At 46.2% G+C, this 19,794-nt stretch overlaps 1 protein-coding gene across 4 annotated transcripts in view; it reads left to right on the top strand.

The window, feature by feature from the left end:
* The window catches only part of LOC124015610 (adhesion G protein-coupled receptor L1-like), a 278,324-nt gene that overhangs the window by 173,164 nt on the left and 85,366 nt on the right, over window positions 1-19,794 (top strand). For all 4 annotated transcript variants that reach the window (XM_046330967.1, XM_046330966.1, XM_046330965.1 and 1 more), the window contains one exon: window positions 14,160-14,373. In XM_046330967.1, coding sequence (XP_046186923.1) covers window positions 14,160-14,373 — 214 coding nt within the window. The remainder of the gene's footprint in view (window positions 1-14,159; window positions 14,374-19,794) is intronic.

Below are 19,794 nucleotides of genomic sequence, written 5' to 3'. Positions count from 1 at the left end.
GCGAAGAAAGGGCTTGACACAGGAGACATGGAAGACAGGATGGACGCGACGAAGATGTCGCGGAAGAAGCAGTCGCACAGCGACAGGATTGACGACCTGGGAGACACGGAACGGACCAATGAACCGCGGAGTCAACTTACGAGAAGCTGTCGTAAGAGGAAGGTTGCGAGTGGAAAGCCACACTCTCTGGCCGCAACAATACCTTGGACTCTTAATCCTACGTTTATTGGCGGCTCTCACAGTCTGTGCCCTGTAACGGCAAAGTGCAGACCTCACCCTCCTCCAGGTGCGCTCACAACGTTGGACAAATGCTTGAGCGGAGGGAACGCTGGACTCGGCAAGCTGGGATGAGAACAGAGGAGGCTGGTAACCCAGACTACTCTGAAACGGAGATAACCCGGTAGCAGACGAAGGAAGCGAGTTGTGAGCGTATTCTGCCCAGGGGAGCTGTTCTGCCCAAGACGCAGGGTTTCTGAAAGAAAGGCTGCGTAGTATGCGACCAATCGTCTGATTGGCCCTCTCTGCTTGACCGTTAGACTGGGGATGAAACCCGGAAGAGAGACTGACGGACGCACCAATCAAACGACAGAACTCCCTCCAAAACTGTGACGTGAATTGCGGGCCTCTGTCTGAAACGGCGTCTAACGGGAGGCCATGAATTCTGAACACATTCTCGATGATGATTTGTGCCGTCTCCTTAGCGGAAGGAAGTTTAGCGAGGGGAATGAAATGTGCCGCCTTAGAGAACCTATCGACAACCGTAAGAATCACAGTCTTCCCCGCAGACAAAGGCAGACCGGTAATGAAGTCTAGGGCGATGTGAGACCATGGTCGAGAAGGAATGGGGAGCGGTCTGAGACGACCGGCAGGAGGAGAGTTACCCGACTTAGTCTGCGCGCAGTCCGAACAAGCAGCCACGAAACGGCGCGTGTCACGCTCCTGAGTCGGCCACCAAAAGCGCTGGTGAATAGACGCAAGAGTGCCTCGAACACCGGGATGACCAGCTAACTTGGCAGAGTGAGCCCACTGAAGAACAGCCAGACGAGTGGAAACAGGAACGAAAAGGAGGTTACTAGGACAAGCGCGTGGCGACGCAGTGTGCGTGAGTGCTTGCTTAACCTGTCTTTCAATTCCCCAGACTGTCAACCCGACAACACGCCCATAAGGAAGAATCCCCTCGGGATCAGTAGAAGCCACAGAAGAACTAAACAGACGGGATAAGGCATCAGGCTTGGTGTTTTTGCTACCCGGACGGTAAGAAATCACAAACTCGAAACGAGCGAAAAACAACGCCCAACGAGCTTGACGGGCATTAAGTCGTTTGGCAGAACGGATGTACTCAAGGTTCTTATGGTCTGTCCAAACGACAAAAGGAACGGTCGCCCCCTCCAACCACTGTCGCCATTCGCCTAGGGCTAAGCGGATGGCGAGCAGTTCGCGGTTACCCACATCATAGTTGCGTTCAGATGGCGACAGGCGATGAGAAAAATAAGCGCAAGGATGAACCTTATCGTCAGACTGGAAGCGCTGGGATAGAATGGCTCCCACGCCTACCTCTGAAGCGTCAACCTCGACAATGAATTGTCTAGTGACGTCAGGAGTAACGAGGATAGGAGCGGACGTAAAACGTTCTTTTAGAAGATCAAAAGCTCCCTGGGCGGAACCGGACCACTTAAAACACGTCTTGACAGAAGTAAGAGCTGTGAGAGGGGCAGCAACTTGACCGAAATTACGAATGAAACGCCGATAGAAATTAGCGAAACCTAGAAAGCGCTGCAACTCGACACGTGACATTGGAACGGGCCAATCACTGACAGCTTGGACCTTAGCGGAATCCATCTGAATGCCTTCAGCGGAAATAACGGAACCGAGAAAAGTAACGGAGGAGACAAGAAAAGAGCACTTCTCAGCCTTCACGTAGAGACAATTCTCTAAAAGGCGCTGTAGAACACTTCGAACGTGCTGAACATGAATCTCGAGTGACGGTGAAAAAATCAGGATATCGTCAAGATAGACAAAAACAAAGATGTTCAGCATGTCTCTCAGAACATCATTAACTAATGCCTGAAAAACAGCTGGCGCATTGGCGAGACCAAACGGCAGAACCCGGTACTCAAAATGCCCTAACGGAGTGTTAAACGCCGTTTTCCACTCGTCCCCCTCTCTGATGCGCACGAGATGGTAAGCGTTACGAAGGTCCAACTTAGTAAAGCACCTGGCTCCCTGCAGAATCTCGAAGGCTGATGACATAAGGGGAAGCGGATAACGATTCTTAACCGTTATGTCATTCAGCCCTCGATAATCCACGCAGGGGCGCAGAGTACCGTCCTTCTTCTTAACAAAAAAGAACCCCGCCCCGGCCGGAGAGGAAGAAGGCACTATGGTACCGGCGTCAAGAGACACAGATAAATAATCCTCGAGAGCCTTACGTTCGGGAGCCGACAGAGAGTATAGTCTACCCCGAGGAGGAGTGGTCCCCGGAAGGAGATCAATACTACAATCATACGACCGGTGAGGAGGAAGGGAGTTGGCTCGGGACCGACTGAAGACCGTGCGCAGATCATGATATTCCTCCGGCACTCCTGTCAAATCGCCAGGTTCCTCCTGAGAAGTGGGGACAGAAGAAATGGGAGGAATGGCAGACATTAAACACTTCACATGACAAGAAACGTTCCAGGATAGGATAGAATTACTAGACCAATTAATAGAAGGATTATGACATACTAGCCAGGGATGACCCAAAACAACAGGTGTAAAAGGTGAACGAAAAATCAAAAAAGAAATAGTCTCACTGTGGTTACCAGATACTGTGAGAGTTAAAGGTAGTGTCTCAAATCTGATACTGGGAAGATGACTACCATCTAAGGCAAACATGGGCGTAGGCTTGTCTAACTGTCTGAAAGGAATGTCATGTTTCCGAGCCCATGCTTCGTCCATGAAACAACCCTCAGCCCCAGAGTCAATCAAGGCACTGCATGTAGCACCCGAACCGGTCCAGCGTAGATGGACCGACATAGTAGTACAGGATCTAGATGAAGAGACCTGAGTAGTAGCGCTCACCAGTAGCCCTCCGCTTACTGATGAGCTCTGGCCTTTACTGGACATGAATTGACAAAATGTCCATCAAATCCGCAATAGAGGCACAGGCGGTTGGTGATCCTCCGTTCCCTCTCCTTAGTCGAGATGCGAATACCTCCCAGCTGCATGGGCTCAGTCTCTGAGCCAGAGGAGGGAGATGGTTGCGATGCGGAGCAGGGAAACACCGTTGACGCGAGCTCTCTTCCACGAGCTTGGTGACGAAGATCTACCCGTCGTTCTATGCGGATGGCGAGAGCAATCAAAGAGTCCACACTGGAAGGAACCTCCCGAGAGAGAATCTCATCTTTGACCACTGCGTGGAGTCCCTCCAGAAAACGAGCGAGCAGCGCCGGCTCGTTCCAGTCACTAGAGGCAGCAAGAGTGCGAAACTCTATAGAGTAATCCGTTATGGATCGATCACCTTGGCATAGGGAAGCCAGGGCCCTAGAAGCCTCCCTACCAAAAACTGAACGGTCAAAAACCCGAATCATCTCCTCTTTAAAGTTCTGGTAATTGTTTGAACAATCAGCCCTTGCCTCCCAGATAGCTGTGCCCCACTCTCGAGCCCGGCCAGTAAGGAGTGAAATGACGTAAGCAACCCGAGCTCTCTCTCTAGAGTATGTGTTGGGTTGGAGAGAGAACACAATATCACACTGGGTGAGAAAGGAGCGGCACTCCGTGGGCTGCCCGGAGTAGCAAGGTGGGTTATTAACCCTAGGTTCCGGAGGCTCGGCAGGCCAGGAAGTAACAGGTGGCACGAGACGAAGACTCTGGAACTGTCCAGAGAGGTCGGAAACCTGAGCGGCCAGGTTCTCCACGGCATGGCGAGCAGCAGACAATTCCTGCTCGTGTCTGCCGAGCATGGCTCCTTGGATCTCGACGGCAGTGTTACGAGCGTCTGTAGTCGCTGGGTCCATTCTTTGGTCGGATCCTTCTGTCATGCAGGTGAATGAGGACCCAAAAGCGACTTGGCGAAAACAGAGTCTTTAATCCAGTAAAGTAAATCTACAAACATAAGACATAATTCCACTCGTAATGACGAGAACAGACTGGAGACTCGATCAAGAACTGCAGGTTGCCTCGGGAAGGCACTAGAACGTAGCAGACTCAGACACCTGCTCACCACGCAGCATCTGAGGGAAACACGACACGACAGGGCGATACACAGACACAGCACGGTGAACAATAGACAAGGATCCGACAGGGCAGAAACGGAAAACAAGGGGAGAAATAGGGACTCTAATCAGGGAAAAAGATAGGGAGCAGGTGTGGGAAGACTAAATGATTGATTAGGGGAATAGGAACAGCTGGGAGCAGGAACGGAACGATAGAGAGAAGAGAGAGAGGAAGAGAGAGAGAAAAAGGGGAACGAACCTAAAAAGACCAGCAGGGGGAAAACGAACAGAGGGAAAAGCAAAATGACAAGACAATCTAAGACAAAACATGACAGAAAGGGGCAGACTTAATGTGTAAAATGTTCCCTCTGTTGATTCAAGGTCGTAAAGAGCCTATCACTACCTATCATTTTGTTTTCAGTACCATGGACTGTTCCCTCCCATAGACTTTGCAGTCACTCTGATGTAGCGCAATGCATTGCTAGTTCCATTGGTTATTCTAGTCTGTCTGATGTAGAACAAACCATAGCCGGACTCCAATTGTTATTGCTCTCCAAATGCATTTCTATAGACGTATTCTCGTCATACTCCTTCAGCACCATGGACAGCAGTATTCTGTCTCGCTGGCAGTGGAAAGCTCCACTCATATGTACTGGCTGTCCTTCCTCACCAGGGAGAGCTCCCCTGCCATCTCGTCCCTCTGCCTCTGAGCTCTGACTGCTAGTCCACTAGGTAAGCTGCAAAATGATTCACTTTGGTGTAGAAGCATTGAAATTCACGCTTAACAAAACCTGACATAGTCACTAACATGCAACAATCTCAACAATGATGACAATCCATCAGAAACCCCAGTGAAATGTTGATACTCTCACTTTCAAAGTGGTGTGTTAAATTCAAAGCTTGCGTGCTTTAATAAATAATATGAAAAGAGTAATGGGTGAATGGGCAATGGGATTTGGCCCGGGATTCAACCCACGTGGAGTTAAATTCCTAATCTGGTCCTCAAACCATCACGGTCACCTAATAATCCCCAGTTTACAATTGGATCATTCATCCCCCTCCTCTCCCCTGTAACTATTCCCCAGGTCGTTGCTGCAAATGAGAACGTGTTCTCAGTCAACTTACCTGGTAAAATAACGAATAAATAAAAATAAAATAGCGCTAGACAGTCGACAATAGCGCTTGTCAGCTTGTAGTCCTAAAAAACGGAAATGAATGATAATTTTCTACCTCTGGTTCGTTTGCTATTCCTATTTGGGATAAATGCTGAAAATAAGGTCTGAGGTTAACACAGGCTTCTTTGAGATGATAACAGTCAGTTAACAAGACCTTTAGGAACTATAAAGGCTTTACGTTCTCAAAATAAGTCACTTGCTAATGAGTCGCTAACTATCAGAGAACTTGAACTTCAGCTTCAGTAGCAAGCATTTTCACGTCACTACGCCGACCATGCAAACTAGTCTACGCTACACTAGTCCGCCAAAAAGCTAGTTAGCTTAGTTAGCTTTCTGCTTACCAGCTTGAACAAAAATGCAAGGATGGTATATTGTTTTGCTCCAGGCTGCAACCATATCTCCTCAGAGGGAAGGTGCTCATTTTATCAGTTCCCCAACGATGTCTAGAGGAGACTTTGGGTCCGTCTGATAAGGTAAGCTAAGTCTGATAAGGTAAGTCTGATAAGGTAACCTAAGTCTGATAAGGTAAGCTAAGTCTGATAAGGTAAGCTAAGTCTGATAAACTAAGTCTGATAAGGTAACCTAAGACTGATAAGGTAAGCTAAGTCTGATAAGGTAAGCTAAGTCTGATAAACTAAGTCTGATAAGGTAAGTCTGATAAGGTAACCTAAGTCTGATAAGGTAACCTAAGCCGTTTAGCTCGATGTCAAAGGCACACGACCTGAGGTGTAGTTTTATCTTTTTACATGTTAGCACATCGTTAGCTTTTTGCTTGTTTTGATTACATAAACTTCACAAGAAGTTATGTTAGCTGATGAAGATTATCTCATAGAATAACACGTATCAGATCTCCTAAGCCTGTGTTTACCACAGACCTTATTTTCAGCGTTTATCCTGAATCCCTCCCCAAAAAACATGAATTTCCCCCATAAGCTTTGGCCAGCGATCCATGACAGTGTTAGCCTGCATTAGTGCTTACAAAAGATACCATTACTATTGCTCTCTATGAGCCTTTTAAAGGCATTTTCCCAGATGTTAGCAGAGATCAAATTCACAGGAAACACTACGCATGACGGCTCAAGCATAAATGATCTTTAAAAGTCTGCTATAGTGCTGTAACACGGCTCGGATGAATTCCAGACCTTTGCCTTGTTTAGATGTAGTAGCAGTGGAAGGACCCAAACAGAGCAAACAGCACATGTTGCTGGAATCAGACCTGGTGTGTCATAGAGAGGCAAACATCAGAGCATATAAAAACTGGAACTATCCTTGGCACCATTGAAACATCAAGAGGTAGAATGAGACAGACTTACTGAGGGAGACATTTTTTTTCTCACCTTTATTTAACCAGGTTGGCCAGTTAAGAAGAAGTTCTCATTAACAACTGCGACCTGGCCAAGATAAAGCAAAGCAGTGCAACAAAAAACAACAACACAGAGTTACACATAAACAAATGTACAGTCAATCACACAATAGAAAAGTCTATATACAGTGTGTGCAAATGGCGTGAGGAGGTAAGGCAATAGATAGGCCATAGTAGCAAAGTAATTACAATTTAGCAAATTAACACTGGAATGATAGATGTGCAGATGATGATGTGCAAGTAGAAATACTGGTGTGCAAAAGAGCAAAAAAAGTAAATAAAAACAATATGGGGATGAGGTAGGTAGTTGGACGGGCTATTTACAGATGGGCTGTGTCTGGGAAGCCCTACAACTCTCTTAAGCTCTTTGAGTAGGAGAAGGGAGCTCACTGCTGGGGAACCAACACGTTCAATATGGTTTCTTGCAGCTTCGCTGCCTGAACCCCTAACAAGAAATTGTTACAGGTAAACTATGTTTCTAAATACGAGGGTCACCGGCATCATCACATTTCTCATTCCATGATGGGGGTGAGAATGTCTGCTCACTGTTTTGCTGCTCCCAACTGTGATCTTTAAAAAAAGTCTTTGGTGATTAAGATTTATTTCAAGGCAGTCTCACGATCAAAACCCTTTATGGATTGGCTTGGCTACTTGGTGAATGCATTGGGCAGGATACAAACCCAGCTTTCATTGAGGGGAGGGGAGGCTATGCTTAGTATTTAATACGGTGTTCCCCAGCACAAGACAAGCTGTGGACTTCCTGTCGTTGAGCGAACACTAGTTCGTATTGGCCCGTACAACTACCACAAGCTGCTTTTATATGTCACACAGAGACAAACAATTGAAATCTTATCCATGAGTTCATCTGAATCTCACAGTATCACTTTATATGAGGACTGATGTACTTCCGGCGCCGACTGAGATGGCCGCCTCGCTTCGCGTTCCTAGGAAACTATGCAGTTTTTTGTTTTTTTACGTGTTATTTCTTACATTAGTACCCCAGGTCATCTTAGGTTTCATTACATACAGTCGAGAAGAACTACTGAATATAAGATCAGCGTCAACTCACCATCAGTACGACCAAGAATATGTTTTGAATCCTGTGTTCTGCCTTACAAACAGGACAACGGAATGGATCGCATGCAGCGACCCAAGGAAACGACTCCGAAAAAGGGAAACGCGGCGGTGTTCTGGTCAGACTCCGGAAAAGGGCACATCGCGCACCACTTCCCAGTATTCTTCTTGCCAATGTCCAGTCTCTCGACAACAAGGTTGATGAAATCCGAGCAAGGGTGGCATTCCAGAGGACATCAGAGACTGCAACGTTCTCTGCTTTACGGAGACATGGCTTACTGGGAAGACGCTATCCAGGGCGGTGCAGCCACGGGTTTCTCCACGCATCGCGCCGACAGAAACAAACATCTCTCTGGTAAGAAGAGTGGAGTGGGGCGTATGCCTCATGACTAACGGGACATGGTGTGATGAAGAAAACATACAGGAACTCAAATCCTTCTGTTCACCTGATTTAGAATTCCTCACAATCAAATGTAGACCGCATTATCTTCCAAGAGAATTCTCTTGATTATAATCACAGCCGTATATATCCCCCCCAAGCAGACACATCGATGGCTCTGAGCGAACTTTATTTAACTCTTTGCAAACTGGAAAACATTTATCCGGAGGCTGCATTCATTGTAGCTGGGGATTTTAACAAAGCCAATCTGAAAACAAGACTCCCTAAATTTTATCAGCATATCGATTGCGCAACAGGGGTGGTAAAACCTTGGATCATTGTTACTTTTCCGCGACGCATATAAGGCCCTGCCCCGCCCCCTTTCGGAAAAGCTGACCACGACTCCATTTTGCTGATCCCTGCCTACAGACAGAAATTAAAACAAGAGGCTCCCACGCTGAGGTCTGTCAACGCTGGTCAGAACAAGCTGACTCTACACTCCAAGACTGCTTCCATCACGTGGACTGGGACATGTTTCGTATTGCGTCAGATGGAAATATTGGAATACGCTGATTGGTGTGAGTTCATTAGAACGTGCGTCGAAGATGTCGTTCCCATAGCAACGATAAAAACATTCCTAACCAGAAACCGTGGATTGATGGCAGCATTCGCGTGAAACTGAAAGCGCGAACCACTGCTTTTAATCAGGGCAAGGTGTCTGGCAACATGACTGAATACAAACAGTGCAGCTATTCCCTCCGTAAGGCTATTAAACAAGCTAAGCGTCAGTACAGAGACAAAGTGGAATCTCAATTCAATGGCTCAGACACAAGAGGCATGTGGCAGGGTCTACAGTCAATCACGGACTACAAGATGAAATCCAGCCCAGTCACGGACCAGGATGTCTTGCTCCCAGGCAGACTAAATAACTTTTTGCCCGCTTTGAGGACAATACAGTGCCACTGACACGGCCTGCAACGGAAACATGCGGTCTCTCCTTCACTGCAGCCGAGGTGAGTAAGACATTTAAACGTGTTAACCCTCGCAAGGCTGCAGGCCCAGACGGCATCCCCAGCCGCGCCCTCCGAGCATGCGCAGACCAGCTGGCCGGTGTGTTTACGGACATATTCAATCAATCCCTATACCAGTCTGCTGTTCCCACATGCTTCAAGAGGGCCACCATTGTTCCTGTTCCCAAGAAAGCTAAGGTAACTGAACGACTACCGCCCGTAGCACTCACTTCCGTCATCATGAAGTGCTTTGAGAGACTAGTCAAGGACCATATCACCTCCACCCTACCTGACACCCTAGACCCACTCCAATTTGCTTACCGCCCAAATAGGTCCACAGACGATGCAATCTCAACCACACTGCACACTGCCCTAACCCACCTGGACAAGAGGAATACCTATGTGAGAATGCTGTTCATCGACTACAGCTCGGCATTCAACACCATAGTACCCTCCAAGCTCGTCATCAAGCTCGAGACCCTGGGTCTCGACCCCGCCCTGTGCAACTGGGTACTGGACTTCCTGACGGGCCGCCCCCAGGTGGTGAGGGTAGGCAACAACATCTCCTCCCCGCTGATCCTCAACAGGGGCCCCACAAGGGTGCGTTCTGAGCCCTCTCCTGTACTCCCTGTTCACCCACGACTGCGTGGCCACGCACGCCTCCAACTCAATCATCAAGTTTGCGGACGACACAACAGTGGTAGGCTTGATTACCAACAACGACGAGACGGCCTACAGGGAGGAGGTGAGGGCCCTTGGAGTGTGGTGTCAGGAAAATAACCTCACACTCAACGTCAACAAAACTAAGGAGATGATTGTGGACTTCAGGAAACAGCAGAGGGAACACCCCCCTATCCACATCGATGGAACAGTAGTGGAGAGGGTAGCTAGTTTTAAGTTCCTCGGCATACACATCACAGACAAACTGAATTGGTCCACTCACACTGACAGCGTCGTGAAGAAGGCGCAGCAGCGCCTATTCAACCTCAGGAGGCTGAAAAATTTTGTCACCAAAAGCACTCACAAACTTCTACAGATGACAATCGAGAGCATCCTGGCGGGCTGTATCACCGCCTGGTACGGCAACTGCTCCGCCCTCAACCAGGCTCTCCAGAGGGTAGTGAGGACTGCACAACGCATCACCGGGGGCAAACTACCTGCCCTCCAGGACACCTACACCACCCGTTGTTACAGAAAGGCCATAAAGATCATCAAGGACATCAACCACCCGAACCACTGCCTGTTCACCCCGCTATCATCCAGAAGGCGAGGTCAGTACAGGTGCATCAAAGCTGGGACCGAGAGACTGAAAAACAGCTTCTATCTCAAGGCCATCAGACTGTTAAATAGCCACCACTAACATTGAGTGGCTGCTGCCAACACACTGTCATTGACACTGACCCAACTCCAGCCATTTTAATAATGGGAATTGATGGGAAATGATGTAAATATATCACTAGCCACTTTAAACAATGCTACCTTATATAATGTTACTTACCCTACATTATTCATCTCATATGCATATGTATATACTGTACTCTACAACATCGACTGCATCCTTATGTAACACATGTATCACTAGCCACTTTAACTATGCCACTTTGTTTACTTTGTCTACACACTCATCTCATATGTATATACTGTACTCGATACCATCTACTGTATGCTGCTCTGTACCATCACTCATTCATATATCCTTATGTACATGTTCCTTATCCCCTTACACTGTGTATAAGACAGTAGTTTTTTTTTGGAATTGTTAGTTAGATTACTTGTTGGTTTTATCACTGCATTGTCGGAACTAGAAGCACAAGCATTTCGCTACACTCGCATTAACATCTGCTAACCATGTGTATGTGACAAATAACATTTGATTTGATTTGATTTGATTTGATTTGATGGCAAATTTGAGCAAATTGTGATCATTTGTGTGGCCAAACATAAATATTGAATTCCATTTAAATGAATGCGTTTCTGGGTGGTATATAGTACAATGTCCCCCAAAATAATTTCCCCACATTTCAAATGATCCATATTCCTCCATCATGTTTTCCACATGTTCAGACTACAATTTCAGATATGTGACAATTTGAGTGCAGCTTTTTATTACAATTAACGGCATTATTTTATAGGCGTTCTTTAGTCTGAATTTTGATTAATTTACCACAAGGGGCATGAAATATTGTTAAGTCAATGTATATAGTCTTTTGACATCAATTCAATGATATTTTTCACCAAATAATTATTTTGAATTAAACACTTATTTACCATATTCTTACTCTATAGTACCTTTTTCTGGCATATCAACTGCCTGGTTGAGCACATTTGAACAACATTCTTGCTGTTTAGCCTTTTTGCATTTCATCCCCTATCTTTGGTGACTGATTTGAAGTTTTTGCAGCTCTCAGAGTGGGCAAGGTTAGAGAGCCACAGGTCTGAACTGCAGCAACCCAAATATTCACATACATTGATGGAGGAAGGCTGGGAGAGTTGACCAATCAAGTTCAAGTGATGATTTTTTCATTTGCACTTTTAAACACACTGTCAAAACATACCAGCCGGGTGAGAAAACAGCAAATGCAGGGCCACATAGATCCAACTCAGGGGAAGCAACAACCCAAAATGAAATGCTGACAAGTGCATTTTCACCATTGACCTATAGGGGGCGCCACATGCAGGCCCAAGGCTTTGATGAATGGCACTATATCAGGTTTTGTTCAATGCAGAACAATTATACAAGCACCTCAATTGTCATTCTTCTATGCCAAATGTAACAATATGGTATTTTTTTGGAGCTTCTCTACTGGACTTTGTGGAGGACATGCCAAGGCTGCAGCCATTTTGTGGTGAGCGGAGTAGAACTGAATTTGTTGAAGGTCTGAATGCAGAGGCCGCTAGAAAGCCTACTTGTGCAGATGAAGAGAGATGGAGAGGGGGATGGAGGAGAGGGAGAGAGGGGGATGGGGGATGAGGGAGAGAGGGGGATGGAGGAGAGGGAGAGAGAGATGGAGTAGATGAAGAGTGTCTCTCTCTGTGTATGTCTGTGGCCCTCTCAGCCCTGGCACAGCGATTAACCCCCGCTACCCTGGCTGCCCCCTCTCTCTGTCCACCCCGCCAGCTCTCTCTCTCCTAGCTGCCCTCTCAGCCCTGGCACAGCGATTAACCCCCGCTACCCTGGCTGCCCCCTCTCTCTGTCCGCCCCGCCAGCTCTCTCTCTCCTAGCTGCCCTCTCAGCCCTGGCACAGCGATTAACCCTCGCTACCCTGGCTGCCCCCTCTCTCTGTCCGCCCCGCCAGCTCTCTCTGTCCTAGCTGCCCTCTCAGCCCTGGCACAGCGATTAACCCCCGCTACCCTGGCTGCCCCCTCTCTCTGTCCGCCCCGCCAGCTCTCTCTGTCCTAGCTGCGAGTGAGATTCTCTCTCCCTCTCTTAGGCCCTCTTCTCTTCTCTGTTCTATTCATTTTATTGTCTCCTCCTCTCCCTCCTCTCCTCCTCTCCCTCCTCTCCCTCCTCTCCCTCCGTCATACCCCTCTCCGTATGGAGGTGAGCCCTACTCAGGTGTAATGTTGACGTCGGCTGGAAGGCAGACGTGAAGTGAGGACATTCTATTTCAGAGCTGTGCGTCAGACGCGTGCGTATCCGAGTGGTGGGGGTTGAGCTGCTGGCTGTGTGTGTGGGAGTCTGTTAATGGAACAAGCCAGAAAGTTGAACAGTTTGCCTCTCAAAGTGGGTAAATATCATGATTGGGAGAGCTGGGGTGTGTCTCAAATGGCACCCTATTCCTTATTAAAAATAATGTGTGTGCTATAGGGAATAGGGTGCCAATTGTGAGGCAGGCCTGGTCTGGAAGTGCTCTTTTAGGATCCAACTTCCACTTGCACTCTCTGTCTATGAGGCTGGCTACACTGTTTTTAGTTGTGTCCTCTGTGAATTGAGATGATGGTCTCATTGTGTTTATGTTACATTCTAACTGCTATGTAAAAATACAAATATCTTAGGCCCTGTATTTCTGCTACTGTACATGATGACTAGCATTTTCTCTACCTAGCCATTTACTTTATGTTATTTCTGTTATTCTACAGAGAGTGGTATGTCTGCCATTTACTTTATGTTATTTCTGTTATTCTACAGAGAGTGGTATGTCTGCCATTTACTTTATGCTGTTTCTGTTATTCTACAGACAGTGGTATGTCTGCCATTTGCTTTATGCTGTTTCTGTTATTCTACAGAGAGTGGTATGTCTGCCATTTGCTTTATGCTGTTTCTGTTATTCTACAGAGAGTGGTATGTCTGCCATTTGCTTTATGCTGTTTCTGTTATTCTACAGACAGTGGTATGTCTGCCATTTACTTTATGCTGTTTCTGTTATTCTACAGAGAGTGGTATGTCTGCCATTTACTTTATGCTGTTTCTGTTATTCTACAGAGAGTGGTATGTCTGCCATTTGCTTTATGCTGTTTCTGTTATTCTACAGAGAGTGGTATGTCTGCCATTTACTTTATGCTGTTTCTGTTATTCTACAGAGAGTGGTATGTCTGGCATTTGCTTTATGCTGTTTCTGTTATTCTACAGAGAGTGGTATGTCTGCCATTTACTTTATGCTGTTTCTGTTATTCTACAGAGAGTGGTATGTCTGCCATTTGTTTGTATGATTTCCCTCCTATTTCATACCATGCACTTACATTGTCAATAACACACTATCTCATTCTTTCTCTCCTTCTCTCTCTCTCTCCCTTCTCTCTCATTCTCCCTCTCCCTCTCTCTCTCCTCTCTCTCTCTCTCCTCTCTTGCTCTCCTTCTCTCTCTCCTCTCTCTCTCATCTCTTGCTCTCCTTCTCTCTCTCCTCTCTCTCTCCCCCTTTCTCACACCTTCTCTCTCTCCTCTCTCTCCCCCTCTCTCACACCTTCTCTCTCTCTCTCCTCTGTCTCCCCCTCTCTCTCTTCTCTCTCTTTCTCTCTCTGCTATAGCTCTGAGTCGGTCAGCGATGCCCTTCGGCCTGATGCGTAGAGAGCTGGCGTGCGAGGGATACCCCATCGAGCTGCGCTGCCCTGGCAGTGATGTCATCATGATTGAGACGGCCAACTACGGCCGCACGGATGACAAGATCTGTGACGCTGACCCCTTCCAAATGGAGAACGTGCAGTGTTACCTGCCTGACGCCTTCAAGATCATGTCACAGAGGTACGTGGGGAGGTGGGAGGGTTGTGTGTGTGTGTGTGTGTGTGTGTGTGTGTGTGTGTGTGTGTGTGTGTGTGTGTGTGTGTGTGTGTGTGTGTGTGTGTGTGTGTGTGTGTGTGTGTGTGTGTGTGTGTGTGTGTGTGTGTGTGTGTGTGTGTGTGTGTGTGTGTGTGTGTGTGTGTGTGTGTGTGTGTGTGTAAGATAAATAAGAAGACATAGGACACCAAGGGTGGGTGTGTCTTTCTGTCCTGCTTGTTTTTTTATCTTATGTGCTGTTAGTGTGTAAAGTCGAGTGCATGCAGTATGTGTGTAGTGAGATATGTGTTTGTAGTGTGGCTGCCTGCAGCTGCACTCTGGCGGTGCTTAGCATCTGCCTCCTCATAGAGCTGATCTATGGCAGCCCTCTCCCTGCTATCCATCACACATGTAACGGAGGGAGAGGGCGCTACTGGTGAGATGGAGGGAAGCACAGAGGGAGAGAGAGTCCCCTAAGCAAGCTGGTCCTGGGGCTCTGTTCACAAACACACCCTACAGAGCCCCAGGACAGCAGCACAATTAGACCCAACCAAATCATGAGAAAACAAAAAGATAATTACATGACACATTGGAAAGATTTTTTTTTTAAACAGAGCAAACTAGAATGCTATTTGGCCCTAAACAGAAAGTACACAGCGGCAGAATACACTGTGACTGACCCAAAATTAAAGAAAGATTTGACTATGTACAGACTCAGCGAGCATAGCCTTTGCTATTGAGAAAGGCCGCCGTAGGCAGACATGGCTCTCAAGAGAAGACAGGCTATGTGCTCACTGCCCACAAAATGAGGTGGAAACTGAGCTGCCCTTCCTAACCTCCTGCCCTCCTGAGACATATTTCCCTCAGATTACACAGATCCACAAATAATTCGAAAACAAATCCAATTTTGATAAACTCCCATATCTATTGGGTGAAATTCCAAGGTGTGCCATCACAGCAGCAAGATTTGTGACCTGTTGCCACGAGAAAAGGCCAACCAGTGAAGAACAAACACCATTGTAAAAACAACCAATATTTATGCTTGTTTATTTTATCTTGTGTCCTTTAACCATTTGTACATTGTTAAAACACTGTATATATATAACATGACATTTGTAATGTCTTTATTGTTTTGAAACGTATGTATGTGTAATGTTTACTGTTAATTTTTATTGTTTATTTCACTTTATATATTCACTTTATATAATATCTACCTCACTTGCTTTGGCAATGTTAACACATGTTTCCCATGCCAATAAAGCCCTTGAATTGAATTGAGAGAGATGGCCAGGGGGATTGGTGTGGGGATGGAGGGATGGAGAGATGGAGAGATCTGAAGGGGAGGGAGGGAGGGAAGGAGGGAGGGAGGGAGGGAGGGAGAGTGAACCACTGATGGGGAGATAAAGAGAGTGCAGCAGTGGCGTGGAGAGAAATGGAGAATGAACAAGAGAGAGAGCAGAAAGAGAGAAATAATGCTAAAGCTGGATAGAAGAGGACAGAGAAGGACAGAGAAGAGCAGAGGAGGATAGAGAAGGACAGAGGAGGATAGAGAATGACAGAGGAGGATAGAGGAGGATAGAGAAGGACAGATGAGGATAGAGAATGACAGAGGAGGATAGAAGACAGAGGAGGATAGAAGACAGAGGAGGATAGAGAAGGATAGAGGAGGATAGAGAATGACAGAGGAGGATAGAAGACAGAGGAGGATAGAAGACAGAGGAGGATAGAGAAGGATAGAGGAGGATAGAGAATGACAGAGGAGGATAGAAGACAGAGGAGAAGGATAGAGGAGGATAGAGAATGACAGAGGAGGATAGAAGACAGAGGAGGATAGAAGACAGAGGAGGATAGAAGACAGAGAAGGATAGAGGAGGATAGAGAATGACAGAGGAGGATAGAAGACAGAGGAGGATAGAAGACAGAGGAGGATCGAGAAGGATAGAGGAGGATAGAGAATGACAGAGGAGGATAGAGAAGGATAGAGGAGGATAGAGGAGGATAGAGAAGGATAGAGAATGACAGAGAAGGATAGAGAAGGATAGAGAAGGATAGAGAAGGATAGAGAAGGAGAATGACAGAGGAGGATAGAGAAGGATAGAGAAGGATAGAGGAGGATAGAGAATGACAGAGGAGGATAGAAGACAGAGGAGGATAGAGAAGGATAGAGGAGGATAGAGAATGACAGAGGAGGATAGAAGACAGAGGAGAATAGAAGACAGAGGAGGATAGAGAAGGATAGAGGAGGATAGAGAATGACAGAGAAGGACAGAGAAGGATAGAGAAAAGCAGAGGAGGATAGAGAAGGACAGAGGAGGATAGAGAAGGATAGAGGAGGATAGAGAAGGATAGAGGAGGATAGAGAAGAGCAGAGGAGGATAGAGAAGGACAGAGGAGGATAGAGGAGGACAGAGAAGGACAGAGAAGGCAGAGGAGGATAGAGAAGGACAGAGGAGGATAGAGAATGACAGAGGAGGATAGAGAAGGATAGAGAAGGATAGAGGAGGATAGAGGAGGACAGAGAAGAGCAGAGGAGGATAGAGAAGGACAGAGGAGGATAGAGAATGACAGAGGAGGATAGACAAGGATAGAGGAGGATGGAGAAGGATAGAGGAGGATAGAGAAGGATAGAGGAGGACAGAGGAGCACAAAGGAAGACAGAGGAGGACAGAGGAGGATAGAGGTGGACAGAGGTGGACAGAGGAGAATAGAGGTAGACAGAGGTGGACAGAGGAGGATAGAAGACAGAGGAGAACAGACCAGGAAAGAGGAAGACAGAGGAGGAAAGAGGTGGACAGAGGAGGATAGAAGACAGAGGAAGACAGAGGAGGATAGAAGAAAGAGGAGGACAGAGGTGGATAGAAGACAGAGAGGGACAGAGGAGGACAGAGGAAGACAGATGAGGACAGAGGATAGAGGAGGACAGAGGAGGATAGAAGAAAGAGGAGGACAGAGGAAGACAGAGGAGGATAGAAGACAGAGGAGAACAGAAGACAGAGGAGGATAAAGGAGGACAGGGGAGGACAGAGGAGGATAGAAGAAAGAGGAGGACAGAGGAAGACAGAGGAGGATAGAAGAAAGAGGAGGACAGAGGTGGACAGAGGAGGACAGAAGACAGAGGAGGATAGAGGAGAAAAGAGAAGGGGGGATTGTACTGAAAAGGGAAGTGTGTGTGCTGGGAGTGTGAGTGTGTGAGGGAGCATATATTGAGCTGTGTGTGTGTGTGTGTGTGTGTGTGTGTGTGTGTGTGTGTGTGTGTGTGTGTGTGTGTGTGTGTGTGTGTGTGTGTGTGTGTGTGTGTGTGTGTGTGTGTGTGTGTGTGTGTGTCTTAGCAGCACTAGTCCCCCCCATTCTCTCACCTTTAATTGCTCACACTCACAAGCCATCGGGGGAGGGAGACTCTTACGGCACTCTTCCTCCCCCATTCCTCCGTCGCCTCATCCCCTCAGGTCCAGCTGTCACATGATCTAGTCTAGTGTGAAATGACCCCCTTCCGACCCGTTCCCTCCGTCTTTAGCCCCAAGGACATTTTTCTGCCTCTTCTCTTTTGTCTCTTCTGTCATTCTCTCAATGTCCTCATTCATTTTTTTCTCATCACTCTCTTCTCTCTTCTGTCTAGTTTTATTTCTCTGTTCCCACGTTTCTCTCTCTCTCACTCTCAATTCAATTTCAAATCAATTTCAATTTCTACAGGATCGGTGGGTCCCCCGTGGGACGGTTGAGCTAACATAGGTTAGTGCAACTAGCATGAAGTTGTAGGTAACAAGAACATTTCCAAGGACATTTCCAAGACATATCTGATATTGGCAGAAGGTTTAGATTATGGTTAATCTAACTGCACTGTCCAATTTACAGTAGCTATTACAGTGAAAGAATACCACACTATTGTGCGAGGAGAATGCACAGTTATGAACTTGAAAAGTTATTAATAAACCAATTAGGCACATTTGGGCAGTGTTGACACAAACATTTTACCATAAATGCAATGGTTCATTGGATCAGTCTAAAACTTTGCGCAGACACTGCTGCCATCTAGTGGCCATAATCTAAATTGCACCTGGGCTGGAATAATACATTATGGCCTTTCTCTTGCATTTCAAAGATTTCAAAAAGATTATAAAAAAACAAAAATGTCCTTTGCTTTGTATTATCTTTATCAGATCTAATGTGTTATATTCTCCTACATTCATTTAACATTTCCACAAACTTCAAATGGTGTCAAGAATAAGCATATCCTTGCTTCAGGTCCTGAGCTACAGGCAGTTAGATTTGGGTATGTCACTTTAGTTGAAAATTTACAAAAGGGGCGGATCCTTTAGGTGCTTTATTGGCATGGGAAACATATGTGTACATTGCCAAAGCAAGTGAAATAGTTTGAGTTTAAGTTTGAGTTTATTTTATTTTTACAAGGACAGTGCCCATTAATCAACGTTTCAGTAAAAGTATCGGTTTTAGCCAGCCGGCTAATTTTCAGTTCCTGGGCAGGTTATTAAAAACAATTACAATATAGACAATCATTGAGCAGTGAGCACACGCAGAGCAACATAGGACAAGCAAGACATAGCATACAGACAGAGCAACATAGAACAATCAAGACATAGCATACAGACAGAGCAACATAGAACAATCAAGACATAGCATACAGACAGAGCAACATAGAACAAGCAAGACATAGCATACAGACAGAGCAACATAGAACAAGCAAGACATAGCATACAGACAGAGCAACATAGAACAAGCAAGACATAGCATACAGACAGAGCAACATAGAACAAGCAAGACATAGCATACAGACAGAGCAACATAGAACAAGCAAGACATAGCATACAGACAGAGCAACATAGAACAAGCAAGACATAGCATACAGACAGAGCAACATAGAACAAGCAAGACATAGCATACAGACAGAGCAACATAGAACAAGCAAGACATAGCATACAGACAGAGCAACATAGATAATAAACAAAAGATAAATAAACAATACAAAATGAACAGTAAACATTACACTCAAATGTCTTATTTATTTATACAGTGTTGTAATGATGTGCAAAAAGTACAAAAGGGAAAATAAATATAGGCTTAATAAACAATGGCTTTTGTTCTTCACTGGTCATCGTTTTCTTGTGGCACTGTGGAATTTCACACAATAGATATGGGAGTTTATCAAAATTGGATTTGTTTTCAAATTCTTTGTGGGTCTAGGTAATCTAAGGGAAATATGTGTCTCTAATATGGTCATACATTGGGCAGGAGGTTAGGAAGTGCAGCTGAATTTCCACCTAATTTTGTGGGCAGTGAGCACATAGCCTGTCTTCTCTTGAGAGCCAGGTCTGCCTACGGCGGCCTTTCTCAATAGCAAGGCTATGCTCACTGAGTCTGTACATAGTCAAAGATGTCCTTAATTTTGGGTCA

This window comes from Oncorhynchus gorbuscha, linkage group LG26 (assembly GCF_021184085.1).
Source record: "Oncorhynchus gorbuscha isolate QuinsamMale2020 ecotype Even-year linkage group LG26, OgorEven_v1.0, whole genome shotgun sequence".
Taxonomy (NCBI): domain Eukaryota; kingdom Metazoa; phylum Chordata; class Actinopteri; order Salmoniformes; family Salmonidae; genus Oncorhynchus; species Oncorhynchus gorbuscha.
Note: the sequence above shows the minus strand (reverse complement) of the source record. Positions and strands in the feature narration are given on the sequence as shown.